The 16,539-nt window shown below is 46.0% G+C and overlaps 1 protein-coding gene across 38 annotated transcripts in view; it reads left to right on the top strand.

The window, feature by feature from the left end:
- The window catches only part of PLCH1 (phospholipase C eta 1), a 208,936-nt gene that overhangs the window by 99,579 nt on the left and 92,818 nt on the right, over positions 1–16,539 (top strand). For 36 of the 38 annotated variants that reach the window (XM_023621163.2, XM_070239200.1, XM_070239183.1 and 33 more), the window contains 2 exons: positions 12,891–13,037; positions 14,952–15,195. In XM_023621163.2, coding sequence (XP_023476931.2) covers positions 12,891–13,037; positions 14,952–15,195 — 391 coding nt within the window. Of the gene's footprint in view, positions 1–12,660; positions 12,801–12,825; positions 13,038–14,951; positions 15,196–16,539 lie in introns of those variants that run through there. The other 2 variants (XM_070239185.1, XM_070239187.1) reach the window with 2 other exon arrangements.

Below are 16,539 nucleotides of genomic sequence, written 5' to 3'. Positions count from 1 at the left end.
GGCATTCTGGGGAGGGTGCAGTGAGTGCAGAGTGTGATGTGGGCCGCCCAGCCCACTGAACATGGGAGAGGAGCAGGACATGGGAGAGACAGCCTAGAGGAGACGGAAGAGATGTGGGGTCCATGGTGAGGGGTCGGGTTGGTTGCACTTCCCATGGGAGGCCACTGGATTGTTCAGAAAAGTCTAGTGGACCTTGAAAAAGTACCACGTTAGCTATGACACAGAGAACGCTTTATGGGAGAAGGGAGCAGGGAGGCCAGCAGGAAGGCCCAGACATCCAGGAGGGAGCTGGGGGGTGGGTTGGGTCCCAGGGTCGCCACACGGAAGGACTGGGGCTTCAGATGACAAGTCCAGGCTTTGTGAGGCTGGAGAGGGAAACAACCAAGGCTTCTTGGTTTGGAGTTTGAGCAGTTGGGGATGGTGGAGCCATTTACTGAGGTGAAGAGGTTGTGGGGGACCGGGTTTAGGATTTATGGGATGTTTGGGATTCTTATCAGACGTCCCGGTGTTGTCATCCATGCATACAAGCCCGGAACTGAAGATGGAGGATGGTGCTGGAGGTTTACGTCTGGAGTCGTCAATGTGTGGCCTGGAATCAGTGCCCGAGGGTGAGGCCACGTTGCTTAGGGTTGCTTAGGGTTCATTCCTTCAACATTGGAAGCAGTCGCACCACAGAATTTCCTGTGATTCAGAATCTGCTGGAAACACCTTGAGCTGCTGCTTTTTCTGAGCACTGGTGTCATTCAGGAAGAAGAAATGAAACTAGCATCTGTTGAAGGGCTAATGTGTGCTGAGAATTGAGCAGGACAGTTTTTGTGTGTGTGAGAAAGATTGTCGCTGAGCTAACATTGGTGCCCATCTTCCTCTATTTTATGTGGGACGCTGCCACAGCATGGTTTCATGGGCAGTGCTGGTTCTGCGCCCAGGATCTGAACCAGTGAAACCCCACACTGGCAAAGTGGCGTGCACGAACCTAACCAGTACGCAACCGGGCCGGCCCCCCAAGACACTTTTTATGCTGTGTCTCATTGAGTCTTCCCCGTGGTTCTTGCGTTTAGCATGTGAGGAGGCTGGCTCAGTCATCAGCCAGCCGGGTGATGGTGTGACTGAGAATTGAGTCCAGGATGCAAGTGCATGTCTTTCTGCCCCCTTTCTGCTTTATCGTGTTTCCAGTTGGCACACTTGCAAAGGAGTGGCCAAATGTTCTTTTGCTTGCTCTTGCAAATTATGTGCAATTCTAAAGTAAACATACCACTTCCCATATATATTTAAAAAATTTATCCAAGCAATGCTTGCTTATGGCAAAGACAAGAAAATTCCTCAACAGAACAGAAGGCTTTAAGGTGGGAATTAAAGAACCCTTGTTTCTTCCTCTTTAAGGAGCATTCCTTTTCCACAAATTCCAGAAATTTTCCAAGACCATTTAGCATATGTTTATGTCTATTCATTATAAGACTCAAATAGAATAATGTTATAAATATTGTTTTGTAACTTTTTTATTCACTTAATAATATCTCCTGGACAGCTTTCCATTTTAGCAAATTTAAATCTAAGATATTTTTAATGGCATCATAATATTTCATTTTATGGTTAACTTGTCATTTATTTAATCAGTACTCATGGAAATTTAGATTATTTCCAGTTTGTTTTTAAACATTTGCAAACAAGGTTGCAGTGAACAGCCATATGTCTATGTCTATGTGTCTATGTATGTGTATCTCTGTGTCTGTATCTATATATCTGTATCTATATTTATAGCTGTATCTGTATTTATATCTGTATCTATATCTCTATCTGTATCTGTTTTTATATCTATCTGTATATTTATATCTGTATCTATATCTCTCTATATATCTGTCCTGTATCTATATCTATGTATCTGTATCTGTATTTGTATCTGTGTTTGTATCTGTATGTATATCTGTATCTGTATATCTATATCTGCATGTTTCTGTATCCATATCCCTATCTGTGTCTATATCTATATATCTGTATCTGTATATCTGTGTTTGTATCTGTATATGTATCTGTATGTGTATCTGTATGTATATCTGTATCTATATATCTATATCTGCATGTTTCTGTATCCATATCCCTATCTGTGTCTATATCTATATATCTGTATCTGTTTATATATCTGTATTGCTATCTGTATCTGTATCTGTATCCATATCCCTATCTGTATCTATATCTATGTATCTGTATCTGTTTCTATATCTGTATTGCTGTCTGTATCTGTATCTGTATCCCTATCTCTACCTGTATCTAGATCTAGATCTGTATCTGTTTCTATATCTGTATTGCTATCTGTATCTGTATCTGTATCCCTGTCTCTACCTGTATCTAGATCTAGATCTGTATCTGTGTCTGTGCTTCATGATGCTAGTATCTGTACAGGATAAATCCCTGGTACTATGATTGCAAGGTCAAAATGCATGTTTATTTTAAATTTAGATAAATATTGCCAGATTGATTCAAATAATGTCACCCTGTTTATAATCTTATTAGTCCCCCAACTTTATCCACAATGACATTTTTTTAATGTTAAAATTTTTGCTTATCAGGTGAAATATTATTTCCCTCTGACTTTAAGCTTTTCACTATGAGTAAGGTAAAACATTTCTTGTATATTTTTAGTGGTCTCTACTTCTACGAATTGTCTCTTCCTATCCTTTGGCCTACTTTTGATTGGGTTGTCTTCCTTTTCTTATTGACTTATAGGAACCCTTTATCTGTTCTGTATCTTTGCAAGTATTTTCTCCTAGTCTGTTGCTTAGTTTGAATTTTGTTTATGGTTTGTATAGATATTTTTACATGTAGTTAAATTTATCATCCTTTTCCATTAGAATCTCCATCCTTTGCCATAGGAAGCGTGGCACCCTTCTCTGGAAGAACTTCTAGAAGCTCAGACTTAGTTATGTAGCATTGCTTTTGTGTTTGGAATTGCATAGATGACAGCGGTGGAAATAAACGTGCTGTGTTTTGCTGGCTCCAGTGTCCCACCTGACTCCTAGAGTCTTGTGTTTCTGATGTGAAGAGCTCCTGAGGGGCTGTCAGGTGCTCTTTATCTTCCCTGCCCACCTCTGCATTTCTCCTGGACTGCAGCTCCTTCTCCTCTTTTAATTCCTTCTTGCTGGCTCTCTTGTCCACCATCCAAAGTTTTACCTCCAGTTGCTCCCTCTTGTCCCTGCCACCATTGTGTCTAACATTCCGGCTTTCTTGACCCAACTTGGGCAGTCCCCCTGCCACCATCACATCCTCCTAATGGTCTGCTTGAATGCCCACCAGTCATGGGGTAGTTGTGGGCACTTCTTAGCCTATTTATTCTTCTTGGTACCACACATGAGCACATGAACACCTTGCTCATGTGCGCACACTTTTAGTGTGCGTGATTATTCCTGAATGCGGATGGACTCCAGAAATCGGGCTTTAATGCTAGCCTTTTTCTGGGATTGACTATCTAGAAAACTTTTTACCACATCTGCTCTGATTGTATATGTGAAATTTGCTCAAAAGAAGTTTCTAGTTTTTCTCGTTTTCCATTTTTAGATTTTTTTTCTTTTCTTAAAAAATGACTCTGTGATCTGAGGTAAAGTGACTTCGCAGAGTGACCGCAATCACAGTGCCCCACACAGCTGTGTGAGGCTCGCTTGGTGGCGCTCATGTGGTGTTCAGTTGCAGAGAAGGGCACCTTCTAGGACAAGGGCTGGATGAGGACAACCCGTTTTGAAAAACGACCCTGAGGGGATTCACCAGGCATTTTTCTTCCATGTGGAGATGTTGTGTTGCTTTTCAGCTTGGATTTTTTTCCCCTACAAAAATACCTGCCACAGAGCTAAGGAGCTGGTCAAATTTTGTGTGACTCGACTTCCAGCTGGCCGGGCGGGAAGGTGCCAGGCCAGTTCCAGTGCAGGGGATGGCCCCTGAAATCTCTGGCCCCAGAGACCGGGAGACCAGACCGTTGGCCTGGGAGCGACAGAGGCCTGAGGGGGCAGGAGGGGCGCCCTGCTTTCCAGAGAAAATTCGGTCTCCTCCTCCACTTCCTGTCCTTTGACTCCTAGATGGAGAGGCTCACAGCACACACAGCTAGGACCTCTGTGGATAAAATTAGGGCAGTTTGCATGATGTCAGTTAAGCTTTCTTGATGTATTTTGCTGTTTTTGACAAAAAAGAATCAACTCCATGAACCAGTAGTTGGTGAAGGACACGGGCTCAGCGTAAGAGTTGGGAACTGCTGGAGTGTTTGAATATTTTGGGATACACAATGGACATTCTCTTTCAAAATGCAATTAAAATAAATGCAGAAGGTGGATGGAAAGTGTGCACAGTGACTTAAGAAATGGATTAAACAATAACAGCCTCGACTCATACTCACTCTGTTCAGTGGGTGTAGCGCTCGGTGTAAAAATCCTGTCGAGGTAAGTGCTTTTCAAAGGGGCGATGCAGATGGGGTGTGGATGTGGTCAGGGACATGCTGACTGGTCAGTTGGCTCAAAACCAAGATGGCACCTCTGTCCTACTTAGCAGCTGTGTGCAGGTTAGAGCAGGTCTGAAAAGGTGAGGTGCTCAGCAGCCTCCGGGGGACAAGCAGTTTATAGAGAAACAATCAATAGTGGCTATTTGAAGGCTGGAGTTTCATATCCTTTAACCCTTGCTTTACCTGGGATAGTTCATATTTATCAATGGAGGCGAGACCTTGTGCTGATGTCCACGCATGCACCGGGCAGAAAGCCTTCACATCTTTGATTTGAGTGGCTCTGAACTGAGGCCCACTTCTGGTCCCAGGAAGCTGCTTGGCCCCCTACGCACAGGCGAGCAGGGGAGGTGAGCAGCACTGGTGCCCGGCTCTGGCCTCCACACTGGACAGGCCTCAGAGCTGCCTGGAGAGATTTAAAATGCAGGTTCTCGGGCAACAGGGTGTTTGGAGGTTTGGTCCAGGTGTGTGTATTTTAAGGAAAGTGGAGTTGGGACCAGTGTCTGCCCTAGGAGAAGGTGGATTCATCTGAGGATCTCTGTCCCCAGCAGCCTGTGCGGGTCCAGTCAGCAGCATGTCACTGCGCTGACCACCAGCAGACAGGGAGGCTGCACTGACCAACGTGTGGGGGTAACAGGCCTGAAAGAGGCACTTTATGTTCTAATATGACAGTCGAGCTGAGGCTTTCAGGAAGGTTAAGCCTTTCTGATACAGCTGAATAAATCACCCCTGTCCCAGTATCACCCAAGAAACGGCCCAGAAGGTGAGGAGGAAGCAGAAGAGAACTGGCTTTCTGGTTACTAAGAACAGGTATTAAGGTCTCATTTTTTTAATGTGGTGAACAGAGTATTTATAATTCATTTAAAATAATCACAGCTACCGTTTACACACTCTAAATGGGGAGAGAAAATGCACACAGACCTGGAACAAGAACAGTTGAAAAAACGCACCAGGCATTCTCACTGTGCTCTCCAGACGTCGGGCTCAAGCTCCATCTCCTCAGGGTTCACCTCCTTCTGTGTGGCCCATTCCTTATTGTCCTTATTTTTTGTATCCAGCCCCTACTGTGTTGTTAATTTTTACATACTATTTGCCAGTCTTGTCATTCCTATGAAATGGTGTCACCACAGTACATAAAATTTCCAGACCTAGACCTGGTGTGTCACACGTCTAGTATTTGGTAGAAAGGGCCTTAGGAACCAGCAAACCTGACTCTTTATTTTTAGATCAGAAAAGTAGACCAAGTTTGTTTAAAAGACTTACCCGTGAGCAACCGATTCAAGCCTAGGCAGGGCTTGAGGCCAGATACCACACAATGTGAAATAGAAAGTGCCTCGGGATTTGGGCCCCCATTTCAAGCTGTGGCTTTGCGTTTACCAGTTCTGTGACCTCACATGAGTTCTTCACTTCTCTGGGTCTGTTTCTTCCATTCTCCAATGAGAGGCAATTAATGATCTCTACTTACTTCACAGAGACGTTGGGAGAAGCAAGTGAGCTTGTGTTTGTCAGTAGTCTTAACTCTGGGTGCACAGTTGGATCTTTGGAAGATTCAACAGTGAGCGAACAGACACAACAGACGCCCAGCCCACCCGAGGGAGCTGACTTGGTTCACGGCGTGCTTTGTGGTCAACACTTTGAGAAGATCCCCGGGTGATTTTACTGTCCAGCCAGGGTGGAGAACATGAGCCATGTGGTACCGGCAGGTCCTCACTGTGGCTGGGAATGTTTGCTCCCAGCTTTCCAGTGCGAGCTCATCTCCCTGAGTAAGTGATGGAGCAGCATCTGTGGTCTTTTCAGATATGTTTCTTAGAACAAGCCATACTGTGGGTTGGCGATGGCACTATCATTTCTGTTCTTATGTTGAAGTAGAAAACTCTACTTATTAGGTGGAACCAAATTTAAGATTTTTAAATTAGTTCCTCTCTCTCTGGTCCATGGGAAACACTAAACAAAGCCAGCAGGACTCTGCTGTGAATCCTTGTTTGTGTCTCATTCCTTTCCCAGGGCTGACAACTATGGAACAGAAGCAATCGTTGGATATAAAATAGGCCACCTTGAAAAACAAGTGTCATGTGAAAGGCTTTAATAAAATAGAAAAAAGATTCTGACGTTTAAAACATTCCTAGCCAATTCCTTTAACTGTTTCTTTGGCCTGAATCCCCACATACATATTTATCAACTTTCTGAACATATTGACTGTGTGCATTTAAGGTTGACAAACAAGCTCCAAAGTGTTACTGCCAGCCAATTAGTTTCTAAAAGCCTTTCAAATAGTCTTATGTTCTCCACAGGAGCGATTTAGGTATTGGAAAAAAATCAGTGAACTCCACGTCGTTTGCTCTTCCAAGAACCCTGACTGCATGAGAGTGGGGCTTTCCACTGTGTTTGTGGGCACATTTGTTTATAAGCCGATGTGGTTTGGCTTGAAGGCCTGGCTGCTGGTGAGGACGAGCTTCTGACGTGGAGCCGTTCTGTGAAGAGCAGCTTTATGTTATATGAATATCGTTTTAAAAACTCATGTCTGCAGTAAGATATCCAGATGTTATTCAGGTTTTTTTCTTTAGAGTTATTCTAAAAGGCTTTTGGGTGAACTGGAATTTTGTCTTCTTGAAAGATAAAATAATATTTATGAAAGCTAGACCAGCTATTTTATGGACTCACAGAATTTAGAGGAAAATACATTTTTAGGTGAGGGAAGTGGGGTGTCCAGACATACTCGGGGACCTTCTGAAGTCCACACAGCCTGTTGGTGACAGAGCTGGAACCAGAGCTTGTTGCTCCCTGTCCTGCCCCTGAACCTGTGGACTGACACTTGTTGGTTGCACTGCCCATCAGGCAGGTGTCACTCCTCTGGGGACTGGGACCTGGATGTGTTTTGGGATGTGCTGAGGAGTAAACATGCCCTTTACCTCTGCTCTGCGGTTTTAGGGAATCTCCTTTCCTTCCTTTGAGAGAGATTACCCGCACTATTTGGGACATTTTCCACATAGAAATGAAATTGTTTTCAGAAGCTAATCCCTTTTGGTCGCTCAGATTTACTCTAATCTGTGGAAGCTAGCAGGAAATCAATTCACATTTTTCATGCACTTTTTGCTGGAAAGGTTCCTTGCAGAGGATCTGGACTTCTTTTGCCTGTTAATGTGCAATTTGGTGGTTATTGTCCCAGAACAGATGTGTTTACAGAAGAGCAGAGGTGATGTTCTCATGTGGTCTTGACACAGGCACGGCTGTGTGACATGGGACATGTGACCCCATGTGTGGGGCTGTCTCAAGGTGACATTGGAGCAGAGGACGAGCAGCCCTGGGTGTGCTTTCCTTTGGAGGTGACTTTGCTTCTGGGCCTGTTAAAGAACAGAGCTGGGAAACGTGTGCAGGTGCACACACACAAACATGGGTGTGCACACACAAACGTGAGTATACACACAAACATGCAGGTGCACACACAGACATGCAGGTGTGCACGCACACAAACATGGAGACACACACACAAACATGCAGGTGCAAACGAACATGCAGGTGTGCACACACACAAACATGCAGGCATACACAGAAACATCCAGGTGTGTACACACCAACATGCGGGTGCAAACACAAACATGCAGGTGTGCACAAACACAAATACCCCATTTTCCCACCCTTGTAGGGAACCAGTTTCGCTGCCTTCTGGGTTATGTAATGATACACAGATACTTGTATATTTATAAAATTCTCATCCTTTTTTTGCACTAAATAGCTCACTTCTACCTGGCTTTTTTCACTGACTAATATCCCCTGGAAATCGCTCCACGTCAGTCTGCAGAGGTCTTTGCTCTTTGGTACACTGACATCCTAGTCCAGGGTGTGTGTGCTGTTTTATTCACCCAGTCTCCTGTTCAGGATTGTTTTTACCCTAAGTGGCAGGGTGAGTTTAGTGTGACGTGAGGGGGCATGAGAAGGCAAAAAACAAATGAACACCATCCCATAGGAACCTCGAAAACCTGATGCTGAATGGAAGAAGCCAGACACAGACTACACGTTGTGTGATTTTTGTTTACGTGGAACATCCAGAAAAGGCCATCTCTAGAGACAGGGAGCAGGTGTGCGGCCGTACAGGACTGGGTGGGAATGGGGAGTGGCTGCCAGTGGGCATGAGGTGTCCTTTTGGGGTGGAAATGTTGTAAAATTAGATCATCACACACCCTGAAAAGATGCAAAGTCTTTAAGTGTACGTTTAAAACCAGTGAATTTTAGTGTCTGTAAATTATACCTCAATAAAGCTGTTAGAAATCAACCTCAGACGGCATGGACGACATTCCTGACAGAACATGATTACCTTTGATTGAAACAGGGCTTAGAGAATTGATACCCTTAGATATCCCGTGTAAACAAGTGGGATTGTTGGGAATCTCCCCCAAATAATAGACACTTTCTGTTACGATGCTTCAGATAGAAGTGTATTTTTCTGCTTGAGGGATTTAGTAGACTAATAACCTGTAAGGAAATTTGCTTATTTTAAACTGGCTGGGAGCGATTGATTTAATTCTTTTAAAGAGTTGAATTCTGAAGGACCTTGTAGACCACTTTGTTATGCCTTTCACCTCAGAGATGAGACTCGAAGAGTTTTTAAGCTCTAGTTATATAATAAACTTAGAAATACAATCCTCTACTCATGCTCTGCTCTTTAAATATTCATGCTGTTCTGTTAGGCAGCCATTAAAATGGTAATTATTAAAACTGTGTAGAAACATAGAAAGCTGTTTATAATACAAATGAAAAAAAGCAGAGTGCCAACTGAGCTAAATATCATGATTGCAGCTGGTCTGTCCATTTTGTGTGCATATTGAGATTTGGAGCCTTATGGATGAGAGCAGGATGCGTGTTCCATGATGGCTGGTGGGCATCTTTCCTAGAGTGCTCTTGAGTTGCTGTGTTGTGTCCAGATAAACTTCTTTTCTAAAAATGTGAAGGCTACCCCAGGGAGAATGCAGGATCTGAGGGGTTGTGCCAGTGTTGGGAGCTGCCTGTCTGCAGACTCTCCCTGGACGCCCTCTGGTGCTGGCCATGAGTGATGGGTTCTGTCATCCTAAGCCCCTGGGACGCTTCCCCTGTTCCCTCTCTTCTCATCCTGTTTTGTGGAATCTGCCGATGGGGCATGACTGTAGAATGACTGTTATAGGGGTGGTAACTACTGGTACCTGTCTCTGCTCGAGGCAAAACATGAAGACATTGGCTTACGTTGACACTCAAGTGATTTAGATGACACAAGAAGAGTGTTTGCTCTGGCACTGGTGTTTCTTGCCGCTGGAATGAGTCAGAGCGGTCGAGGCCGCTCCTTCCCTGGTTGGAGATTCCCGTGGACTGTCTGCATCAGGATTGAGGAAGGGAGGAGTGGGTCAGACGACACTCAAGACTCCCTGGGTCTTGACTCTTCAGTTTGTCTTTGACCAAGTGGCCTTCCAGGTGGCGGGCACGTCCTGGAGGAAGCAGAAAGCAGCTCCGTGTGCAGTGAGGCAGCACGCTGTTCCAGACCAAGTCCTTCCTGACCAGTGTGCCAGTCCCCTGCAGTGGATGCTGCCCAAGTCTCAGCCATGGCTCAGGTGGTGGAGAGATGTGACACTAGCGAATATTTAATACATTACGTCAACATACTCCTGTTCGAAGGGACTGGATCCCACTTTCTAAAACCTTTGGGTTTCTCTGGGTGATGCTTGCTGAGTGGTGAGTGGTAGTTATTAGCTCAGGAAACTGCACTTAATTTTAAACCGCTGTGCTTTTCTTGTTAAAGTGCAGAGATGGTATAGCTATTCCATTTCAGGGAAAAGAAGTGGGACTGAGAAAAACGAAGGGAGAGAAGGAGCCGGATGAACAGAGCAGAGGATGCATGTCGATGTGTCAACAGTCCTGCTCTACATCTTTGATGCTACGGTTGATCCAGTTTTCTGCTCTGGTTTAAACAATGTATTTTATGCTCTCTTTCCAAAGAGACATCTTCCTGGACTGTCTTTTGTCCCACTAATGCTTTGCTCAGAAACGTCTAGGGAACCTCTCAGTGCCAGTGGATTAAAACTTTGTCCTGGCGTCCACAGCCCTGCCGCCTGGGTTTGTGGGCCTGTAGTCACACACTGAGTCAGTCTCTTCCCAACCCTGTCACTCCCCTGCTCCCTCCAGCCCCCGAGTCTTCATTTCGTCCTGTTTCATTACCACACTTCTCCCCACTCAGCTTGCTCCATGTTCCTCTTTCTGTAGACCCCCATAGTGTTTCTGCGTTTACTTCTGACTTGGCATTTATTTTTAAATATTTCAATAATAAATCTGTAATCATAGCTACCATTTACAGTGTTTATAATGTGCTGGGCATGTTTTCAGTACTTTACATAAATCAGTTCATTCAGTGCTCAACAACTCAAGAGGTAACCAACATCATCCCTGGTTTATAGATGGAAAATGGAAGCAGAGAGAGATTAAGTCAGGTGCCCAGGTCACACAGCCAGTAAGAGGTGACCTGGAATTCCACCCCAGCCTTTGGACCCAGACTCTGCTCGTGACCACAGCTCTGAATGACCAGGAATAAGTTACCTTTTTAGATGTTTCCTTCTCCTAAAGTTTAACTTCTTCAAGTCAAGGGCAAAGCCTCCTTTTTCTCTGCTTTACCTCATTACATGGCCCTGCTCCTGAAATAAGGAGTCACTCTGTGAGCATCTGTTTTTTGATGTGACTGCTTGTCAGTGGTCAGTGAAGTTCTCATAGGTTTTCTGGGAGTTTTGGTTGGTTGGTTTGACCGATGGTTTTATCTTGATGCACTGACATTGTCTGTGTCCCTCTCAGTGCTGTATGAGGTGGTCAGGGTGCCTGTCGAGAATTCAGATCCCCGGCTCTAGTTACCTAAATGAATGGTGCTCGGTGAGGGGTGAACTCACTAATGTACGTGAAACCACATCTCAAATTTCGTTCTGTGCTTCAAAGTAAACATTTTAAGTTTGTGTGTTTTCTTAAGCAGTATTTTTATTACTTGGGTACTTGGTATGTCAGATAAAATAAGTAGGAGCGACCTGTCCTTGGCCTTCTGTGCAGTATCAAATCCTAAGTCCTTACTTAATTTTATGCAGATCCTCCCCGATCTGTCTGGGGGAGAAGAGGCTCCTTGTGAGGAAATAGTGAAGTTTGTTATGTAGAAGTTACCTTTAACGAGTACCCTGTGCATACAGTCTGAAGCTTTGGGATCAAATTAATCTTTCCTAGTAAAGACAAGGTACTTAGCCAAAAAACTGAAGTCCACATTGTTGATGTTTGTTTGCTGTGCCTCTGTCATCACATTGCCCAGTCAGAGAGGTCCTTGGGGTGCCCTGGGGGTTGTGTGTGTGCACCTTTGTGTTGGCTGGTGAGGTCAGAGCTGTCTCTGACTGACAATAAAAGAGTATTTGGAAGAGAATTGTGTAACTCACAGGATCAAGGGGAACATGGAGTGACCCGTCAGCCTCGGGAAGAGTAACTGTGACAAGAGTTGCATTGTTGGGGGCCACTCAGGAGCATCTTTGAAGTCTGGGCTGCAGACACGGCTCGGTTCTCTTTTCACTCAGTGCTCAGGACTCGTCTTCCTCGGAAGGGAACCAGATTTGCTAACTTAAGTCCGGGGCCCAGTTCTTAGCTGGGGTTATTGACAGGCCATCCAAGGCACATGAGATGGGAAAGGAGTGTTTCCAGTTAAGAGGGAGGGGACACAGGCACCTCTGACACCCACTTCCAGGATGGCTCATCTCAGAGCAGAGCACTTCAGGGGTGGCTGTGACTGGGACCATAAGTGTGTGGATATCACCCAAATTCAGTCACCAAGGTAATCCTCTAGGTGGAAGCTCCTAGCAGTTTAATTCATCAACAGATGTTTTGTCTTCAATTGTGAAAACTTGGTCTTTTTCTGTTCACATTTAAAAAATCATATTTATTTAGCTGTTTTCAAATATACACAAAAATATAATAGTAATATGAACCCATATTGTAGCATTGTCCAGCTTCAATAATTGTCAACATTTTGCCAATCTTGTTTCTGTTGATTACATTTTAAAGCATTCTCTTAAGGATATTTTTATAACTGGCTATATAAAAAGTCACAAGACTTAACATGATGTCTGAGAACTTGCTTTATGAACATAAATCTAAGTATCAAATGATCAGGAGTTTCATACCAAAAAATAATGTGTTGCCTGTTAGAACAAAAGATGGCTCTGTGCCTAGGGGTGGTTTTATTTCAGTCTGTAAGGCTTTCTCCTGGCTGGAGCCGTGAGTCAGCTCCTGCACAGCTCCCTTCCAGATCACCTCTCCCGAATTGGTCTCCAGTGGTCGGCATCTTCGGGTGAGTCAGAGGTCTCATTTGATAGTGAGGTCTTGGAGTGCCCGTCTGCATGCAACGCCAGAGCTGAGCGTGCTGTCACCTCTCTTGCAGTTGAAAGATGCATGAGTGTGATGCAGTCCGGGACACAGATGATCAAACTGAAGCGCGGGGCCAAGGGGCTGGTCCGGCTCTTTTATCTGGACGAGCACCGGACCCGCCTCCGATGGAGACCCTCCAGGAAGAGCGAGAAGGCAAAAAGTAAGAGCAGCCTCGAATTCTTTGCTGGGCTTGACGGGTCATGTTGGGTGGGCTCTGTGGGAGCTCCATATCTGTGGGACTTGCACATGTTTGCAGGTTTTGGGGTCAGTTGTTAAAGGATGTGGAGAGGCTGAATCAGTGACGACCATTTATGCTTTTTTAATTCTTTGGAGAATTTAAATCCATAAAAGTTTTCTTGTCCATGAATGCTGTAAATGCTCATATGTCCCGTGTTGGAGACATGATGTATTGTTTTATTTGGGATGTGAGGTTTTATAATCTGAGGCCTTTTATTTTCCTATAAAAGGTGAAGGATATCTTGAATCCAGTGGACTTGAAAGAGTATTACGATATTCTCAGCACAGTAAACTGATTAATGAGCCAATGAGACTGTTTCAATATCAACCAAAATGGCTTTGTTCTGACTCCCACTCTTCTGACTTGGCACAAGTCCGACTGAGTACCCCATCGCGGCTCTCGCTTCTACCCCTTCCGTCTTGTTCTCGCAGGAACCTCCTGAGTCCAGGATCTCTTCACCTTTCTGGTGGCCTATTTCCAAGGCTCCTAACCAGCCTGCATGTTGCTGGTTTCTCCTGCTTTTGTCAGTTTAGGTGCTTCCCCCTTCAGGTAGCAGAAGACCTCGGCTGAATCAGGCTTACCTGATAGACAAAGTTGGTACCTCGTGTGAGGAGACATCAGAGCTTGGCGGCCACAGGCGTGGGACGTTGAGCCTCCAGCTGTGCTTCCTGAGTGCTTGTGGCCCTGTCCCTCGTGCTGGCCTGTGACCGAGCAGCAGCTGTTCTGGGCCTTGGGACTGACGGGAAGTGAGGAGGCCGAGAGAAGGTGCACCTTCTCTTCAGGGAGGAGGCCTCCCTCAAAGCGGATGGCCTTGGTTTCCTGATCAGGACTGGGTTGTGTTCCCACCACAAATCAATCAGGAGAAACCGGAGTGAGGCAGCCGCAGTGGCCTGCGCCTGGGCACAGGCTCCTTCCCGGGGGGCCATGTGGGGAATGTGTCAATACCAGAGGAAAATGGGGACCCTGCCGTGAAGGCCGAGCCAGGAGTGGATGGTGTGCATGGGCCATCAGGAGGGTTGTAGGACTCTAATTTCTGCTTAAACACAAGCAAGCAAGCAAACAGGAAATGCTGTTTTATCTGAGGGGATGGTCCCACCAGTGCTTCTCACATCCCAGCTGGCAGTGTCGCTTCACTTCCTAGATGGTGCCGATGGTCAGGCTGTCACTCCAGGCTCTCCACAGTCCAGCCTCTGCCTGCCGTCCAGCCTCGTCTCCTGCCCTCTCCCTCTTGAGCCTCGCAGTCGGCGCCCCTGGAGTCAGGACCCCTGGAGTTGAGACCCCTGTAGTCGGGGTCCCTGGGTGGGCCCTCGTCCCCATGTCCTCACCCCTCTCCCCTGTGCCCTCTCTAACCCTGGTTTGCCATCACTGTCACAGCATCTCTCCCTAAAGGGCAGTCACACTAGCTGTGCTGTACGTTACCACCAGTTGTTTCTTCCTTCCAATTTTTCACTGTCGTTTTATACGTATTGTAAAACACCACAGTTGGTTCTGGGTCTTTGTATGTCTTCCCTGCATCAATATGCAGACTACGGATTTCACGCACTCATCGCCCCCTTCTCTACCAGTCCTCCTGCTCCAATGGCCGCCTCTCTCTTCCCATCATAAATTCCGTGCATCCTGACTCGGTGCCTGGGAGGGTTTGTCCAGACGGCCCCGCATGGAGACACCTTCCAGCAGGAAATGATGGGCTTGTATTGCACATTTGGACTGAAAACCACAGCTCACAGACAGTAAATTTGTTCACGCTTATTTTTTAATGTAAAATGACTTGCTTTTCCTTTTGCTTAATTGGTTTAAGCATCTTCACCTTCCGTGTATGTGTCTCTTTCCTCACAGTCCTTATTGACTCCATTTACAAAGTCACTGAGGGCCGGCAGTCTGAAATATTCCACAGGCAAGCCGAAGGGAACTTTGATCCCAGCTGCTGCTTCACCATCTACCATGGCAACCACATGGAGTCCCTGGACCTCATCACCTCCAACCCCGAGGAGGCACGCACCTGGATCACAGGGCTCAAATACCTGATGGCCGGCATCAGCGATGAAGACTCCCTTGCCAAGAGGCAGAGGACCCACGACCAATATCCTCCCAGAGCTTATTCTTGAGCCGTGTGTGCGTGTGCATGTGTGCATGCATGTGTGAAGCAAGCATTAGACTAAGCTTTATTTCTTCCCATAATTTGGAGGCTTAAAGCCGCTTTCCTGTCTGTCTTTGCCCCTCCCACCCTCTGTCCCTTCCTCACTGTCACTCCACGTTGATGGTGTGTGAACAATGTAGAAACAAGCTCATGTGGATTCAGGAGCAAACTCCTTCAGGGGAGACTGAATTTAGCTCCTCAACTGAGGTCTCCAGATGCAGCCTGAGGTTTCCCAAGAGAGACGAGGTCCCCAGGAAGGCATTGTTTGGATTAGAGAAAATCCTGCTTTGTTGTAAAGTCAGTTTAGTTTAACAGGTAGTTTTCGAGTTCCAGTCATGTCCGAGCACTGAGCCCTTGCTGCTCCCACTCTCTTTTTGGAAACTGGAGTGATTGAGACTCAAGGGAGGTTACTTTTTACTTAATAACATTTACTGTCTCTAAATTGCTCGAGGAACTGCAGCCTGGGTCTCATTCTTGATTAAGCCCGTCCTTGTGGTCCTGCAGGGCTGGCAAGAGAAGTGATCAGTGTGTTTGCTCTGGAGGCAGCTCTTCTGCGGTCCAGCCAGGCCTGTGACCTGGCCTTTCTGGCCGCAAGTTCCTTACCTGTAAAGCGAGGGCATCAGACTGGTCGACTGCCTTGGTTCCCTTCTTTGCATTTTTAATGACCCCAAAGTATGTGTGCCCCATCCCTGTGGGGCATGGGACTACCCCCTTGCTGTTGTTGGAACGTGAGCCCCGTTCTTTTTCCCACGGTGGTGATAAGTTTGTGCTGTTTCAGCTGCAGTTCCTCACACAGGCTGTGGTTGGAGCAGAGTGGTAACACTCAGCCCCTGGAAAAAAACTGCGCCAAGTCTGCACTGAGCAGCCATGATGTTTTCATCGAGATTCACGGCTTGCAGAGCAATGCCGCTGGGATCTGTGAATGAGCAAACGCAACACAGGAACTAACTTGCTGTGCTTTGTTCTCTTGGTTTGGTTCTTAACTCCTTTACGTTTTGTAAAAAACACAAAAAAATACTGAATTAGTAGGAGTGCTTTCTGGTGCAAGCCACAGAACCACGCCAACAGTGCCTCAAACCATAAAGAGTGCTTGTTTCTCATGAACAGGAGCTCTGAGACAGGGTCCTGGGGTCAGTTGGTCCGTGGCTTGGTGGTGCTGTTGGGGGCCTGGCTCTGGCGTCTTGCGTGTTTGCTTGGTCCTCAGCGGCTGCCGTTTGCTCAGAGAGAGCTGTAGCAGCTCCAAACACAGCCCTGCTGAGAGGGAGCAGAGTTTCTTCTCACAGATCT

This window comes from Equus caballus, chromosome 16 (assembly GCF_041296265.1).
Source record: "Equus caballus isolate H_3958 breed thoroughbred chromosome 16, TB-T2T, whole genome shotgun sequence".
In the NCBI taxonomy this organism is placed as follows: domain Eukaryota; kingdom Metazoa; phylum Chordata; class Mammalia; order Perissodactyla; family Equidae; genus Equus; species Equus caballus.
Note: the sequence above shows the minus strand (reverse complement) of the source record. Positions and strands in the feature narration are given on the sequence as shown.